This window comes from Coloeus monedula (genome assembly GCF_965178545.1).
Source record: "Coloeus monedula genome assembly, chromosome: 3".
NCBI lineage: Eukaryota > Metazoa > Chordata > Aves > Passeriformes > Corvidae > Coloeus > Coloeus monedula.
In genome coordinates, this window is record NC_138783.1 from 93,281,803 (window position 1) to 93,300,593 (window position 18,791).

The 18,791-nt window shown below is 40.3% G+C and overlaps 1 protein-coding gene across 1 annotated transcript in view; it reads right to left on the minus strand.

Moving 5' to 3' along the window:
• Positions 1 to 18,791, minus strand: part of TMEM255B (transmembrane protein 255B) — a gene marked incomplete at both ends in the record, with an annotated part of 65,571 nt that overhangs the window by 40,693 nt on the left and 6,087 nt on the right. Inside the window, 2 exons of the mRNA XM_082277365.1 lie at positions 11,891 to 11,953; positions 16,561 to 16,703. Coding sequence (XP_082133491.1) covers positions 11,891 to 11,953; positions 16,561 to 16,703 — 206 coding nt within the window. The remainder of the gene's footprint in view (positions 1 to 11,890; positions 11,954 to 16,560; positions 16,704 to 18,791) is intronic.

The following is an 18,791-nucleotide window of genomic DNA, read 5'->3' on the forward strand; positions in this document are numbered from 1 at the left end:
TTAAACTCATTGCACTGCACTGTATTTCAGATCCTGCTGTCAACTAAGTACTGCCTGTCTTGTGAAATGGGTCTGTATGTAAGTACTTCAATTGTGAGTTAATTTTCTTTAATTTGGAATGCCCTGTCCTGTGTGGCCCCTTCTCACACAACAGCACAACACAACAGTTTTCCCTTCCCTTGGGACAGAAGTTTTGCTGCTGTCATGAAAGTGAAACATGGGCAAGACTCCTACAGTTTTCACAACTGAGCTAATTAGGAGGTTTCTCAGAACACCAGGTAATGTGCTCCACAATTTATGGCCTGACAACATATTCTTTCCGAAGGCTGGTTCTTAAATAATGGCATGGCTGTAATTGAGGCTCTGCTGGGGAGTTGTCACATCACAGGAGATAGGATTACACCATGTTCATTATTCATTAACGCCAACTGCAGTCATAGCTGTGCACTAGGTACAATGACAAGAATTCATAACGGTGAAAGACTTTCATGACATGCAGTCCAGTTCCTAAGGGAACCCTACAAAAAAGCTGGAGAGGGACTTTTCATAAGGTAGTGAGAGGACAAGGGGGAATGGCTTCAAACTAAAAGAGGGAAGCCTTAGATTAGGTATTAGGAAGAAATTCCTTACTGTAAAGGTGGTGAAGCACTGGAACAGGTTGCCCAGAGAACTTGTGGATGCCACATCCCTGGAACTGTCCAAGGCCAGGTTGGATGGGGTTTGAGCAACCTGGCCTAGCAGAAGATATCCCTGTCCATGACAGGGGGGTTGGAACTAGGTTATCTTCTCTTTAAGGTCCTTCCCAACCTAAACCATCCTGTGATTCTATGATTCTGTGTTGTCAGGCGTTTAGATTCTAAAGTCTCATTCTTAGATCAAGTGACCAAGTAAGAAAACTACAGCCTTTTCACTGTTGAACTCAGCAAGTCCAGTCATATGTTGTTCAGTATTACCAGCAAAAACAAAGATCTTTGATTCAGATTTTCTTCCTTCCCTCTGTTATTAATAGCATCTCAGGGCAGAGACTTGAGCCTGTGTGATTGCTCATGGTCAACTCAAAGGGCATCTTCTTCTCCAGTCCTTAGTTTGGTTCCCTGCTGTCCAGCCCTTTCTCCTGCTCTGTCCCAAAGGGCTACATCCCTGCATCCCAGCTCCTGTGCTTACCCAAACACACAGGAAGCCAATGAAACTCACTCCATAGGCAGAATCTACTTATTCCCTCAAACGAGTTAAATCAGAAGACTGTAGAGAGAGATGAGCACTAGACTCAGTGCAAATGTGAAGGTGACACCATGCAGCCATGACAGAAGGGAAGGAGGCACAAGTGCTGACAGCAGCTAATAGATGGTTTCACCTGTTCCATGTAATTTACAGTCCTAGGGATTATCAAAGTAAAAGCTAGGTTTTAGCTGTAATGAATAAATCATAAGGACTGGGGTTATTTTGTTGTTTGTGGTCAAGGAGTCTTTTGTTTTACTGCCTGTGAAGAAGTCTGCTGTTTCCCAGTATCATGTCAGGGATAATTAGGAAAAATACCAACAGGAAAAGGCCAGTTGGTGTAACACAGGCAAGAAAGAAGTCCCATGAGAAATTTAAGCAACCTCACATGCATAAAAAGGTTGAATTAATTAGATAAACAAAGGGGAAAGAATACAGAAACCACATGAGAGTTATAAATTATTATGCCAAAGAAAAAAAACAAGATTAAAATCCCCTTTCAAAATTAAGGTAGAATTTTCATTTGGAAAATTTATCCTTTTTTCTTGCCTCACATCCTTCCTGAAGGGCAAAATTGTGAAAGTCAGGATTTGCAATACCTTTTGTTACACCTTAGGTACTCACAGTTAATTTTTATCATATGTAGGCATCAGTAAAAAGTAGGCACACTGCTTTCTCTTCTTCTCTTCCAGTGGTATTGCTGCTCAGCTTTTGTAGATAATTCATCATACAGGCTACACACAAAGGCAAGGGGCTGCACAAGTGTCCAAGGATGGGAAATGTGCAGCAGGGTGACTTCATGGTCCTAGCTCTGCCCCAGCCCAAGAAGGTTTATGCAGAACAGTTGAGTAAGAAAAGAAAGGGAGCACAGGTTCTGAGTGTGCTTACTCCAGCTCCTAAAGGCACACACAGACATCTTTAGGACAGGGACGACTACTTCACTGGTCAGATGAACAGACTGCTCGAGTTGCTGGGAACTTTACTTGTGCCATTTGCTGTGACAGTTTGTTATGGAGATGGGGGAATTCAGCAACTGACCACATGGACACATGCCCAGGGTTGTGTGATGGCTGGGCTGGGCCCCATGACTGGAGGTGGCTCACACAGCCATGTTTGCTTGCTATTTCCCTTTAGGGCATGAAAGCCCATAGTTCCAAACTGTCCCCTAGTACCCTTGATGTTAAGCTCCTCACAAGGCCTCCCCAGCCATTCACCACTGAGCATCCCTCCCGCCCTCCTTCCCTGCTCCCTGTCAGATGGCAGCAGCTGTGCCATCCTCACAGCTGATCAGTACAGCAGCTTAAGTCCTCTGCAACTCCAGTTACCTAGAAGAGTAGCATGGAAACATTTTGCCTTAACATTGTACTGTTCAAATAAAACGTTGCATGCTAACTCTAACAGTTCCCTTGTCTAGGTCTCTGTTGTTTCCACCCTCTAGAAATGTTTTCTTGAGCATTAATCCTTAACTTAGACCAATGCATTTCCTTTTTCTGTAGTTCATCTTGTCTTTTTTTCTAACCTGATAAAACATAAGAAGATACCGTTTATGTGAAAAAAGTTATATGAAATAAAATATGAAATAAAAACAAAGTTTCCTATATTTTTATTTTCAAGAAATTAAAGATTGGTGGGAATTAAATCAATAGCCATTATGAAACACGAAACAAAATTACTGGGAAAGGTTACCTGATTAATACATTCTTTCTTCTCTCATAATCTAATATCAGCTACAAAACCAGACTTAGAATAGCTACAAAATTATTTCAAATTGTTTTACAAGCAAATCTTTACTAGAATGACCAATCTACTGAATAAAAACCCTATATCAAGCAGTTTCTATGCACTTAAGACTTTGAAACTGGAGTCACCATTACACTGCAATCAGAGAATGAATATGATATATGTGTAAATGAACACATATTAAATTCAAAATAATTCCTTCACTGATGAGTAAAATGCTTGTCTTGATTCACTTAAAATGCCACCACTGATGATGCACTATCAGGTCTCCTGGGATTTTGGTAGAATCTTAGACTTCACTGGAGTCCAACAGATATTATTAAAACATTTTTTTTTTTTTAATGAGACTGAACTGTACTAGTTTTACGTTTTCTAAGAAACAGAAGAAAACCTAAATTTTTTTTTTTCCTGGTGCAGGGTTAGTTTTATTACCACTGCTCTTTTAAGCCTCCACAACATTTAAGAACCCCAGATCATATCCCAGTAACCATTACTGCAGTTCCTGATTTTCCTTCTAGCAAGCAGCACATTTTGTCCCAAGTTTGAATTGATCCAACTTCCCTAGTGGCTGACCTTCTCTACTTCAAGAAGGAGCAGTACATATGCTCTGCTCTACTTTTCTTCCATCCCATTAAATTAGATGCTGACTGTATGATCAACCCCCTTCCATCTGTTTCAGACTCTTACTGCTATGTAGGGGAGCACTGGGGCTTCTCATGGCAGTTCAGTGTAGTGTGCTTTTCCAGATAGTGCTGTTCTCTGGCCACCTTTATACAGAAAAGAGTAATCACCTGGATCTCACAGCTGAAGAAATGCTAATGGTTTTGGAGCCAGCTTAATCAAGTCTTAGTCCAGTAGGCACTTCAAACTGGTATGAATTCCCCTTTGCAAACATCAGCAAAAGCACTTAGATAAGAACAGTTAAAAATGATTACACATTTAAGGACAAAATTTAGTCTAGAAGAAAAAATTAAACACAGCATTAAAAGGAAAGGGAGCAAAAGTGAAATAAATTTAGATGCACTGATAACAGTGCTGACATTACCAGAATCAATCACATACTTCCTTTCATGGATGGTCTTTTATTGCTTAAACCGGAACAAGGTCACTTCATGACTTAAACAGCTGTTCAGAGCAGTATGAGAATAACAAGCCAAAAATACATAGGATACCATGTGTCATAAAAGTTTATGATTCCTGGTAAAAAATGGTGGAATTGACATAGATCAAGACTGTTAGAGCTGACTGTTTCAGCAGCAAGAACTGTTTTTACACCAAAGTCTCTGTTTTTCCAAATCCTCTTTCACTACACAGTGACTGCATTGGTTTCTGAAGATACACACACTCTCTTTATCAGAAATGCACAAATTACAAGTTTTCATGTAGTGAAATTCTACCTACAGGGCTGGAAGATTGTCCATCAGGGATGCTCAGCTGTTTAATTTGAACTAATTCTTCAACAAGAGGCTCAACAACTGCCTGTCCTTTTCACAGGGCACAACCCACCTCACTTTCTTCACCATTCACACACCGGAACTCATCCCAGGTTCCTTACTGAGACTTTCTATCCCATGCTCCTGCTTCCTACGAAGAGTAATTGACATCTTTATTGCTCCACAAACACATTTCATGGATCATAAGGTTTACTTTTGTTTTCAACTGTGTGACAGCAACACTTTCATTACATAAACAGCACAAGAAAACAAAGTGGCAGTTAAAAAGTGCCCTATTATACATTTAATCCTGTGTGCTGTTCCCAAGCACAGATCTGAAAGGAACCACATCCCAAAAGACTGCCACTTAAGATAGAGAACTTAAACTGAGTTGGTGTTTTGAGTCTCTGACTCAAAAGAATGGTGACAGTCTTTAAAGATTGCAGTACTGAAAATAAGCTGTGGTGATGGTAATATGTATTTTCATTCATATAGGTATATTTCTTCTTTCTGTTTCTATAGATTTTAAGCTTCCAGAAGCAAACTAAAGTAATTCTGGCTGCTGAGGAAGCTCCCCAAATAGAACCCAAAGTATGTCTTTCAAAAATTTTTCCTTTGTAATCAATAATCCATTTCTTTCTTCCAATGGTAACAGTGAAAATGTGGTCATTTCTTATCTGAGACTGAGCTAATCCTGTGTTTTGTCACAAGGTGAGAAACCTGAGGTGGGTAAGAGCTGGGACTGGTACAACCAGTGGACCAGCACGGGGTTGTGTGGGAGAGAAGGAACTACAGTGCTAGGCTGCAGGTGGAGGTACTTGCTGGCATCTCTCAAGGTATGTCAGACACAGCCCTAATGATGGAGCACAAAGATTGCTACAGACCTGACTGTGCTTCCCATTACAGCTTTGCCAGCTGAAACAACCTGGCACACACATCTATGAAGAGCGTAAAAAGCATTTTGCCCAATAAAGACAAAATGTCAGTGGCACAGTGGCATAGACTTCTTTGTCATTATCACAGGTGTTTGCAGGACATGTCAGCTGTAAATACATACATGTATGTATGTGAGCATATATTACAGATCATGTATTATGTGGTTATAATGTCATAGTACATTTCTATATTATAATATTTACATATAAATAAATATTTGCATGTCTAGCTGATGAATCTGTGCTGGTAAAATCTGAAAGCATACATCTGTAGACGTGTAATATGAAATGCCAATCCATAAGGAAATAGATCAAGGAAGAGCGTAAACATCTCCCACACCTCCTTTGGTAATTTGCACAGTGAAAGCATCTATTTTTGAGTCCCTGAACTTCAAAATTCTCAAACACTGTTGGGGAATTTATGCTATCTATCTTCAGGCATTTAACTCACTGACAACACTTAGATGATGGTTTCACACCACAGAAAGTTGATATAACAAATTATTCCTAGCAAAAGGGACAAGTCTTGTTCCCTCCTTTCACAGATTCCTCTCTACCCTTACCCAATCAGGTAACCTTACCCTTACCCATGCAGCCCCATCAGTTAACTTTTGCTGTCTGATGCTCACTTGGCTGTGAACTTTGTTACTCACTTAACCAGTGGAGAATATTTTTAGCCAGGGCAGGGAAGAGGAGAAGGAGTCAGCAAGATAGAGGAAGGAGCAAAGGAGGGAAGAGAAAAGATCTCTTTGTATCAGTGGGTATTTACATTTATTATAAATTGGAAATCACCACATTAAATGCACGAGGTCAAAGAACTGCATAAAAAAATCCAAAGTATTTTACTCAGTCTTTATTAATGAAATATATAACATTAATAACAGCAAAATGTCTCTCATAATATTATACTGACTAAAATAAATTAGAAATAACTTTCCCACTTATTTACATTTTCCTTGCCCATGGAACCTCTTCTTTTAATTTCCCTTGTCTTCATTTTCGATGGTGCTTTCATACCCACAGATATATCACCTATCTTCCTCCTCTGCAGCTGAAATAACTGAGCCTTCAAAACATCTCCAGTTATTCATTTCACTTCTATTCCTGTTTTTGCTGAATATTCTCCTGCATTACAAGGAATAACACAGATGTCCCAGACCTACCATGGATAGACCACATTCCAAATCCTTCCCAAAAAGGATTAAAAAGATGTCTCAAAGCTGATCCCTGCAAAATAAGGCAGCTAATACCCAAAACTACACCATGCTTATGGGCCCTCTATACATAGGCTGCTCTGCTCTAAACTCAAAACCAGGCAGAATTATAGTATGATATCTTTTGTAATATCCTCAGTATTATAGAAGTATAATTGTCACTTAACACAGGATTTTTCTTACCACACTTCAGCTAACTAAAACTCCAGAATCTAGTTTAAGCCACCCTTAAAGGCCTCTTCCAGAACCTAAGGAGAGAACAAGATGCCTCTGAAGAGCACCTCATTATAGTCTTGAAGAGCTAGTCATGAGAGAGCAGGAAGATGTTCTCAAAGAATAAGCTGCTTGAACTTAACAGCTTATAAGATGCTGTTATATTTTGAAAAAAATGCAGACACCTAAAGAAGAGCCTCTCGAGCTCATGCAAGTGTCAGTGTCAACCTATTCTGATTATCTTTATATAAATCTTGTCTGTTTCTGAAATGCGTAGTTAGATCACACTGCAAAACCTAGCACACATTTATGACTGAAAAGGTATTAGTAGGTCTTTTCAGTTTCAATCATTTTAAAGACACTAAACAAGAGAAAGATGATTACTAATTTCTTCCATCATTAATGTTTTTACCTCAGCATTAATTGTTTTTCTTGGAACTGTGTGAAATATGAGCATACAGAAAATCAACACTGATAGAAAAAGTGCTGCTAACTTTGTCAGAAGCTTGAGTTTAGGAGAGAAATAATACCTTGGTAATTACAAAGATTGCCTCTATGTTTTCTGCATTTCCCCTGCAACACACTAAAGGCTTCTTCCATTTATTTGCACAGGAACATCAAAGATAGTCTTAGGGGATCTACAGAATTTCAGTGGTCTTTCTTTATTAGAACAAGCTGCTTTAATTATCCTAATATGAGATATGAAATCAATCAGTAATTAGTATATCTTTGATCAAAATATGCACTAGAGCCAGTTTCTTCCAGAATGTTTGATTTGCAAACAGCAAATGAAACAGAATGTGTTTGAACAGAGCAAATTAGGTATAAATATAGCAGTATTTTTCAGGGGTGCATGTACTAATAACCATTACCTTTACATAAAATGCCTAGTGGGCATTTTCTGATGGACGTAATCTATTTACAAGATAAACTGGTTTTGAAAAAACTTGAAGAGGTTGGGCTCTTCTGAAAGCTGATTCACACATGTAACTGCTTCAAAAAATCCTCTATTCTGAAACAGATGTAAAGTCTGGTGTCAATAAAATAATCAGAGATAATATTGAAATACTACCTCACACAATGTCAATGCAGGACAGGGATGTGTGCATTGTCAGGGAAGTCTATCATCTGAAAACAGAAGAGAAAATTATTGCTTTGTTTCTCCAACTTCAGCTGTAGTGTCTTTTCAACACTTCATTTGAAATCTAACTCTTGTTGACAGAGATTGCGAAGCAAGCGTATTAAGGGACCTAAACTTAGCATCCCTTGAGAAGCCTGAATAAATAGCTTTGCCTTTTCTGTCTGTGTGCAGAGCTCCAAGTTTTAACCTTCCTCATGTTTTCAAATTCTGCTTTTGCTGGAGGTGATGCCTCCATCTCTCTGAACAAGTCAAGGACCAGTCTGAGCACTAGGTTTATATCTGAGTATATCCTAGACATGTCAGTGAGAAAATTAAATGTTTGTTAACCTGAAGAAAACATGAGGAAGACTGAACAGTGGATGAATTTGGGTGTCAGACCTACTGCAGACAACTGCTTCCATCCTAAGTACCAAGGTTTGTGCTAACTCACATCTGATGAGGGGTCACTCCTGCTCCAATGACCCCTCCCCATCCTCCCTGTGTCCTTTTTTCTCCCATACCTCCTCCCATGCCCTTCCTGCCTGCTCTCTGCCACAACTGTGCTGCTGTCGGTGGGGCTCCCACAGCTCTGGTGAGGGCTCTTGCAGGCAGCACTGTGATATTGCAAACATTCAAAACCCTGACAGCTATTCTGGTGCCCTTGAACCACCCCACTGCACCTCCCCATTGCTCTTGTAGGCACCACAGCTTCAGGGTGCTGATTTTCAGCCCTGCAAACAGAATGGTGAGGCTGGCATTGGAGAGACGTGTGAGTGGAAACTGTGAGCCAGTGCTTGGTTTATCCATTGAGTTAGCTAAAATTACATGCATGGTGTCATATCGACATTGCACATTTATGGAGTGATCCATTTCTGGGTGCAAGCTCCTGCCACCCCCACATATTTTCTGAGGAGAAACCTGTTACATCACTCCCTCAGCACTACTTACTTACCCTCAGCTCTCAGCTCAACTCTGCTGCCATGAGCCCCCCCGCACACCCAGCCTTCCCCACTTCTGTATGTAATTTCAGCATCTCATTTCCTAACTGGAAATACTTTGTCCTGTAATGCGAGGAGATGGCAAGCAAGCAAACAAGCGAGGACACTTCACGTCTTACAATCAAATCCATTTGATTTGAGCAGTATCATGTTTTTCACCCATCCGGATGGACTAAGTGTGCCTTACACACTGCTCTTCAATCCATAACCTGCTTTGCAGAGTGCAGGAGATGCAAAAAAGGGACACTGACACATTATGCTTGAAATGCCTTCTGTCTGCCAGTTAGAAACATCCAAATCAGTGCAAATCTTTAGTCAAAGGGAGATTTTGTTCTGCTGGTGCCAAGCTTTGCATATCACAGCCAAGCACAAATGCTAAGAGCTGAAGTGAAATCATGCTAGTCAATGAGGCAGAGCCTGCTTCTTCAAGCAGCAGTTCCTTTGAATTAAGGGTTATACCTTGGTCAGCACAATGAACTCCCACTGCGGGCTCTGGGATGCCAAGAAGGAGGTCAAAGAAGTGCAACATTATTAATGTCATGTTTTGAGAACAAACCATTGCCCACTCTGCCTAACTGTGCTTTTGTTCTTTCTCAAACTCCGTGCTCATCAGTTACTGAGTGCTGGGGTTTTACTGTACTAGTTCTGCTAATCATGATATACTTTATATTGCATTTAGCATTTCATCAACCATGAAAGAACCTGGACTTATAATTGATGTGTCACAGTGAAACAGAACTTCAAGACAAAAAGAGAAATAGATTTAAGTAGAATGGTCAATTTGAAAACTACTTTTTTTCCCTAGTGCAATTGCATCTGTATTCAGTTTCAATTTAAATAACAAATAAAAAATGAAGTATTGAGTCATTTCAGGGACCAGATAATTGTCAGAGCTACACTGGGTTAAATTCAAATTATACTGCAGTAACTGCTCAAAGGTAGTCTAGTTAAAATAGAAGCAACTGAGTAAGCAATTTCTTTTCCTTTCCACTGCCTTCTGTCCTGCTGCAAAGTATATAATTTTTAGGTACAGGAATATAACATTTATGCTACATTTATGTGCTTATATAAGTCTTTACAATCTTACTGATGGCTGCAAATTTGTTAAAGCTGCCCTAAACCCTTCCAATCAAATATACTCAGTTATGTCCCAGAGAATAACTACTGCCTTTCATTGTAAAACCTTTCAATCTCATTTCCACAACATTTGAAACCATCAGCTCAGCCTCAGCACAGACAGTGTTAAAAGACCCACTGTGGATGGTTCCCAAGGCAAGAAGCATAATTAAACTTTCTAGTTATTCTCTTAGCCTGTTCCCCAGAAACCCAATCTTCCAAAAGCCATAATCTGTAAGTGTTACAAGCAGAAAGCAGTTTTCCTTGTTCCATGCTGGGAAATGCAAGCAGGCACTAAGCCCAAAGATACTGGACACTAATGTCTCCTCAGTCCTTGTGTAAATGACACAGCACATCGAGGAATACATACTTTAACCACTGCTTACCCACCTTATGGCTTTCTCAGATATTTTACTTTTGCTAAGGACAGAGCACAGAAAACCATGAGGCAGAAAAGTGAAAAATCAAACAACCCTAAAATGTTATGTCTGTTAGTAAGGTAGCATGAATGCTGCGGAAGACAAAGCTATTTTCATCAGCACTGAGCCTGCAACTAGGAACCTGCTATTCATCCTGGTCCCTGATGCAGAAATCAGGAGCAATAGTCTTAAATAAGCTGTTTTGTTAGTAGCAAAATTAATGACACCTGACCTACTGCAAATTTTTGTCTCACAGGTCATGTCCATTTGGATCCTCTACTTTAAATAGTGGTGAGTTGACATTGCAGTGTTTACCACCATGGGGGAACTAGGTCATAATTCTCTCCTCTACCCACCTGTGAATTTTCCTGAAACTTGAGGAAATTGCACACATTTGAAGTCTCTACCTCCCTCCTGAATTTGCCTGAAATTGGTCAACACATTAAAAAACATAGAATAGGGAACAGAAAAAGACAAATACTACAGCTTTATAAATCTTCTTTGTGAAACCCAGCTATAAAGAGAAGTTAAAAGCAAGGGAATACTTGCATATACACTACTGACACTTACAGGTAATGCAAAAGAAGAGTGATGTTATGAAGGAGTGATATTATGACTACTTGTAAGTAAAGCAGTTACTTGTTAGCAAAATGCAAGCTAAATCCATCAGTTCCTCCTCTGAGCTTAATACCACTCTTGATTTACACCAGTGAAAGCTCTGCATTATGAAATTAATCATATTTCATGATGCTTGGTTATAATCAGTCTACTGTGAAGTGCCCATTGGACATGCTATTATTCAACCAAGACTGCTATTTTTCGCAAAGAGAGGAAGGAAAGTGCTAAAAATTTCTACAAATTCCTTCATCCTTCTTAGTACACCTTCCTTTACCTGGATGCCCCAAGGACTTTCTATGACTTCCTCACATAAATAAAAGCAAAGTATTTGGAAAGCCAAGCTAAAGCTACAAACAAATCACATGGTATCTCAGATCCTGTCTGTCATAGCCAGGGAATCTTGACAGCAAGAGCTCTGGATTTTTTCTTCTATTTAACACATATAGTTTCAGGAAACTGTTCCTGACTTAAACTTCTTGTGCAGGATGAGATCATCTGCTAGGGTGGAGCTGATTATGTAGCTTGTTGTTGCTCAGACTGGTATGTTGCTCTCTTCCCATCCTTTTCCCAGCTACATGGTCCTGGCCAGGCTCTGGCACTTATGTGATTCTGCCCTCTTTCAATTCAACTCACTAAACCAGCAGCAAAGTAAATTCAGTAAAACAAAATAAGCTGCTTCTGTTTTGCCTTGTTCAAAGGAAGTTACTGGCCCATTCATGCTTCTATAAAACTTCTCAGAAGTGGTGAAACAAATGACTAACATTTCGAGGTAGATGAAGCAGTTTTAAGTCAACTGGAAATCCCTGCTTTTCATGTTTAATACAGTCTGATACAAAGAAAAAAAAATTAAAAGGGCTGTTACTTACTATTTGTCTTCTGTTTTCTACCAGGTAGATGCCAACAATCCCTAGGAAAGATCCAAAGCCAAGCTAAGGCAAAGAACAAAACCAACAGAAATGCATGAGGTCAGCTTATCTGGACAACACACCAACACATACAGTGATGTCTGAGCTAATGCACCACACAGATGGGCTAAATGGGCGGGTCAAGGGAAAAGGTGGAAGTTACTGTTGGACATAAATCATATAATGTAATGGGAAATGGCCAGGACTGCAGCTCTTTGATAGCTCACTGCAAAATTTGTCATGTAGTAAACAGAAGTCTGTATAGACACACTACTGACTACTGTTACTGTTGTCATGTACAGTTTTACAAACCGTTAAGCAAAAACTAAGTAAAGTAGGAGAAAAAAACACTTACTTTTAGTCCACATATCAGCATTTTGAAAGGTTGTAAAGCTTTAGGCAATTGCAGACTGCTTTTCTCAAAAAATGGATGCGTTCCCACCATGCAAATGACCCAAGTTCAAACCCTTACTCTTGTTTGATTTTAATGATTAGGTGCTATCACATAACCCAGAAAAACTCCTTGCTAAAATGCCAAAAGTATCAGTACAGTCAGCTCCATTACCAACAGCCACAGGAAAGAGGGGAGGAAAGGACACTGAAGTAAGCTGGCCTTAATGTTCCAGTGTGGCTTCAACATCGGGATGGTAGGAAAAGTGTCCTCCTTATGATGGGCACGTGAAGGTTTGGAGCAGTAGAAACTCCTTGGATTCATGGTTCCAGCCCCTCTCTGTAATGAGGCCACTGGACTGAGCTCAGAGTCTCTCCTCCAAGCACAAATTAAGTTTTTAAGGACTACATGTCCCAGCCAAGAGCTTAAGCAATGCCCGTAAATTCTTTGCTGTTACGCACAACTGCTCACAGCAGAAAGCAAATCCCCTGCAAGCACTTTACTCGCTCAGTATCACAAGAGGAATCCATCACTCACTTTCAAGAAAGCGAATGTAGGGAAAGGAGATTTGCTCTTGAGTGCTTTGGGAAAATTTATGTGAAAGGGAGGCACAAGGACTAAAAGCAGAGACTTTGAAAGAGTAGGCAAGTGCACCCATGCTGATAGCTAAATAGTAGAGATACTTGGAACCATGAGCAAGGACACTCTGTTCAGGGGACAGCAACTGTGTAAATTAAGATAACTACATCAAAATGACATCTGGTTCCAAACCCCATTTTTCATTCCAACAGGAACAATCCATAAAGCCTCATTTATGGCTGATGTAGGGAACACAAAATGAGTAATATCCATGAGAATAAAAAAATGACCAAAGACAGAAGAATAACAATTAAATCAGAAGGAGCAGAACAATAGAGATCATGATGAAAGCCACAGCATTACTGAGATTGTTTAAGGGTCATATGAGCTAGGTTTTTGTCCATTTAGACAACAGGCTATTTGGGAACTCTGGGAGGCCAGGTCAGTGTGGTGCTGGGACAACTGGACCCTGTTGGAAGAGTATAAAACTAGCAAACAAAAATAATACAGTAAGTAGTCGCAGAGAAGTGACATTAAGTATTTAAGTATAAATATTTATAAGGAAATGAGGCTGAAGCAGTTCCAACTCTGTCTTTGCAGACCGTTCCAAAAAGACAGTCCAAACAGATGATCAAGCAGTAATCTACTAAATGCAGACACCTTCTAAAGTGTAACATTATATTAACTCATCTACACACGGAAATATTTTATGTTCAATTACTTTGGATGCATAAGTTCAGGAAATACCAAGCACTATAAAGACATATTCAGAAAAAAGATTTTTTCAAAACAAATTACAAGAGACCAATATTCAGGGAAATCAAGGCACTTAACTCTTCTTGAAGCCAGTGGGAACGTGGCAGAAGCCAAACTATTATGGATCTAACCCTGAAGACCTGTTCTGCAAATACTTCTAGATACAAGCAAATCTATGCCAGTGGATAGTGTTACTCATCTTCACAGGTGTCTTCAGGCAGGGTAAATTCTGCATGTTTTTTAAGACCAAAATTTCTTATCGAAGGTCACTGGAGATTTCATCTTATCTACCAGCTGTGAAATTAATATTTTACTACTGAAGTCTGTGAGAAATAGACCTTATTTTTAATTGAAATTAACACCGTCTCTCCTCATAGTCTTGCTTTTCTCTGAGCCCAGCAGTTAAATATGTAGTGACAAATTCATTCCCTAGCTTTAGGCATCCAAAAGTTTGAGATCAGGGTTTGCTGGTTTTCTAAGCTCCCTCTACTGTCAGCAGAGAAGAGAAGCACCTTTTGAGGGCCATTCTGTACATTCTCAAACAGGTGACGGTAAAAGGGAATTCTACCCCTCTGCTCTGGTTAGACCCCATCTAGAGTGCTGCCTTCCGTGGGACCCCCGACATAGGAAGGACACAGACCTGCTGGAGTGAGTATAGAGCAAGGCCACAAAGATGATCAGAGGGCTGGAGCACCTCTCCTATGAGGGCAGGCTGAGAGAGTTTGGGTTGTTCAGCCTGGAGAAGAGAAGGCTGCAAGGAGACCTTATTACTGCCTTCCAGTTCCTAGAGGTGCCTTACAAGAAAACGTGAAGAGATAGGACAAGAGGTAATGCCTTCAAACTGAAAGAAGGTAGGTTTAGGTTAGACATTAGGAAGAAATCGTTTACTGTGAAGGTGGTGGAACAGGAATAGGTTGCCCACACCTATTGTGGCTGTGGGTGCCCCACGCCTGGAAGTGTACCAGACCAGGCTGGATGGGGCTTTGAGAACCTGGTCTAGTGGAAGGTGTCCCTGTCCATGGCAGGGGAGTTGAGATGACCTTTAAAGTCCCTGCCATCCCAAACCATTCTGTGATTCTATGACAGTCCGTCTGCCAATGCTGCACTGGAGTCAGTCATCCCTGGCAGTGAGGCAAAAACACAACAGTGCTGTCACACACCTTTGACCAGGCTTTTGGCAAGATACCATGTAAGATTTGCATAGCACTTTTAACTCTTGCTAAATGGTTGTGATATTTAATATCTTGATGACATTTACATTGACAATTATCCATCACTCTTTCTCAGTTACTTCAATAATCCATCATGTGTGCACAAAAAGAATTCTGAATTTTATGAAAATTATTTGGCTCCAATAATATTTTGAAAGAGAAAATTATTAATAAAAAGTTTTGTTTTCAAAGTATTCTAATAAATCCTTGCTTTTCTATCTGGTTATTAATGAAAACAAGATTTTAAAAAAATATTTTAGCAGGTGATATTTTTCAGATGAGTGAACAGACATTGTGTTATTCCTACAAGAAACTAAATGCTGAGATGACCTGTTTTGTGCACATGGGTTTATTACTTATTACACTTGTTAAAGACAGCAGTTTAAAAATGAAACTTCTTCCTAGGATGAATGCAGATAATGTGGTCTTACAAAAGATTTCATGTCAAATTTCAGAAGAAGAGACCTTTATCAGTATCAATTTATTTTAGGTTAATGAAAGGGAAAATCATTCTTCTAAGGTCTTATTCTCGGAATTGCTTTTTGTTCTATCTTTAAAATACTGCTCCTTATAGATCATTATCCTAAAATTATCTTTCAGAAGTCCTGTTCTCGACGTAACACTAAGATGTAAGATGACTTGTTTAGGAGGAACAATTCTAACTTAAATTATTAATGGTGTATGCACAGTATTAGAAGATGCATATCCCTCTTCTCTGGGCGTTTCATTCCATAGAGAGCAAGAAATAATGGTACCTTACAACATATTTTGGCACTAGTGGAGCCACACACCTAAGCAGTGTCTGACTCTAAGCATGTGAGTTTCTTTCTTCACCTTGCACCCTCTACCTCCCCTTGGCTGATTCAGCCCTTCTCTATTTGCTGCCCATATTCCTCGTATTTAAAACTCAGCCCAGGAATTTAAATTACTTTTTTTTACTCCAAGCATTTCCATACTTTTGGATACAATTAATCCCTCCTCCTGAGATCAGAAAGGGCCGGGGGGCTGAACCAGCAAGGAGTTGGCAGGGCTACTCCTCCCCAGAAGTCACAGAGGCACCACAGGACAAAGCAGGTAGAGTTCAAACCTTGTGCCCACTGCAGGAATGTTTTTAAGCACTCTGTTCCCAAGGCAAAAACAAGAGTAAGGATTTTGGAAACAGGATCTTGTATGAGAGAACTGGCAGCAAGCCTGCACAAAAGGATGTTACGGAGAACCTCCACATGTCCATTTGCAGGGCTTTCCCTCCCATGGACACAGCAGAATTCCTGGCACACAGACACCAGAGTGGAGTGGCTCTTCATGCCACCAAAGTAGTAAACTTCTAAAAGGTTGTTCAAATCTATCTCACTGTCCAGTCATGCCAACACCCACCTTTAATGGAGACCGGCAGGAGTCCAGCAGAGGTTTTCACACAGTTCCCTGAGACCAGCACAGTGCAGTGCAGTGCAACCTTGACCTCCTTCTGCCCCCTAACAGCCTCCCCTTCAGGGCACTTCAGAAAAGTAGGTTACCCCCCTGCTTTACAACACACTAGAACTAGATCAAAACAAAGCAGCATCTCTCTCCTGTGAAATCAACAGGACTAATTGTCTTTTTTCCTTTTTTTTTCAATCTATCAGAACTTCCCATTTACAGCTGGTAATAATTTATTTGGATGTACCTAATATTCTAAAATGGGTTTTTTTACTTACAACAATGCCGGGGTAGTAGCCTCCCACAGTAACATTTTCTGTTCGTGTGGTAGCTGCCAGACCTATGGTCAGTATGAAAACAGACACCACCAGCAGTGCGACTGTGAACCAAAGTGAAGTCTTCTTCCTTTTTGCAAACTGTCCTGTAGGGAGTGGGGGGGGAAAAAAAATAGCTTTCATTGCAATCATGGCAGAACAAATAGAAAATGATGGAAGATTTTCTTTTGTTAATCTTTTCTGTTGATAACCCACTGTCGTTCTCCCACTAAGGGAAATTGCTGCCAGACAACAGAAGGAATTAAAAACCACAGAGTTAGCTAGAGTATGGCTTAATGCACACGCATTGGGTACAGGCATGAGATGAGTTTTTATTAAACTGAACTGTAAGTCAGTGACAGTGATAATTATGCCTTGTCTTCAGTAACATTTAATTAAGTGTTGTTCCTGTTGGTAAATTGGATCCTGCAGGCCTTAAATTCTTAACCTGTGTGAAGTGCCAATTTGACTCTACCTGGCCTGAACATAAAAACGAATATTTTAAACAAGATTAGAAGGCACTCTGCATACTATCATGAAAATGAATGTGCTCTTCATATTTACTGGGGTAAGCAATCTGTATCCCTGAAGCAAAGCAATAGAGTTTATCAGGTGAAACTCATACATGAGACTTGTCTAACAGTAGCTGCTCAGTGAAATACATTCAGTCTTGCTGGGATTTGGATCCAGATACCCCAAAGTGAAAACCAGCATGCTCACCTTCAGCTTGCAGCCTGCTCCAAAGCATTCAACCTTGTTATCCCAGTGGCAGATCTGAGCTGTAGCCAAACATTACTCACACCAGGGCCCCAGCCCACAGCACAGACTTATGTAAGACTGATTTTAAAAAGCCATTGATACATGACTCTAACTAACAAAAGACACCCAAGTGAATCAAACTGTGGCCCTCATTTTTGGTATTCTCACTTTGAAAGGCAAGGCAGGAGTGTGCAGGATCACCCTGTAGCACTGGGACATGCAATACCATGGTACCATACACTGCACCTGGGCAGGATGGAGTTCCTGAGAGAGCACAGCCTGGCCACAGCAGGGCCAGTGTCTCTCCCTCTGCAGCCTCATGAAGCTGCCTGACTGCCCAGCCTCGGGAGAAGGCAGAGACTGTGATGTTGCTCTGAAGACTGGAGGCAGCAGCCCTCAGCAGGAAGGAGGAGGTGAGAGGGGAAGGCAGGCTTGTGTGGGTCAGGCTCTGGAGGCACTGCTGGAAGCAAAAGCAGGGGAAACGCAGGAAAGACAAAAAGCAAGCAGAAGCCATTTGCAATGAGTCACTTAATTTTTGTGGCCATTTTAAAGTCATGTAACTCAGTTAAATGGTTATAGTTCAAAAGTCAGACTAGATTAGTGATGTTTGCAAACCAAGTCAAATAATTTCAATCAGTAAAAAAAAAGAATTTATAATAAAAAGCTGTGTTTGCTGACATTTCTCCAGTAGAACAACCAGTCAAAATTATTCCAGTCTTTTAGTATGAAAAACTTTTCTGAAGACAAATACCATCTATTGAGCTTACACAAGTCTCTTTCACCTGCATGTACAAAGTCTTCTGCTAAAGATCAAGAAATAATTCCTAAGACTCTCCGAACACCTCTTCTCCCTCTTCTCCAGCCTACGTCTCTGCTGTCTTTCTCTGGCAATTCTCTGTTAATCCATGGAGGGTCACTGGGCACATGGAAGCCAAGAGGTTCTTTACTAGCAGTCAGTTTTTCACCAAGTGTGTGGGGTTAAAGACAGTTCTTTCAGTGAAGCCAGTTCACATGGCCAAGAGGGAAAACTAGATTTCAGATGTGCAGCTCCACAAATCAGCTGTCATTCCTATAAACTGATTCATTCAATACATCTACCAGATTTTAAATAATATTTGATGCCCTTGTCATACTTTATGATCTTTGAAAAGTCACAGAGATCAGGGAATCTCTAACAACTGAAGAAAGGCAAATGCTCCACCTGTTTTTAAAAAGGCCAAAATGAAGATTCAGGGAATTACAAACCAACCAACCTCACTTTGGTTCCTGGGATGCTGGGACCAAAAATGCAGAGCAAGTCCTCTTGTAAGACATTTCTGGGCACAAAGGAAAAGGTGATTGGCAATAGTCAGCATGGATTTACCAGAGCCAAGTCATGTCTGACCAGCCCAGGTGCCTGCTATGGCAAAAAGACTGGACTTGAGGAACAGTGGATG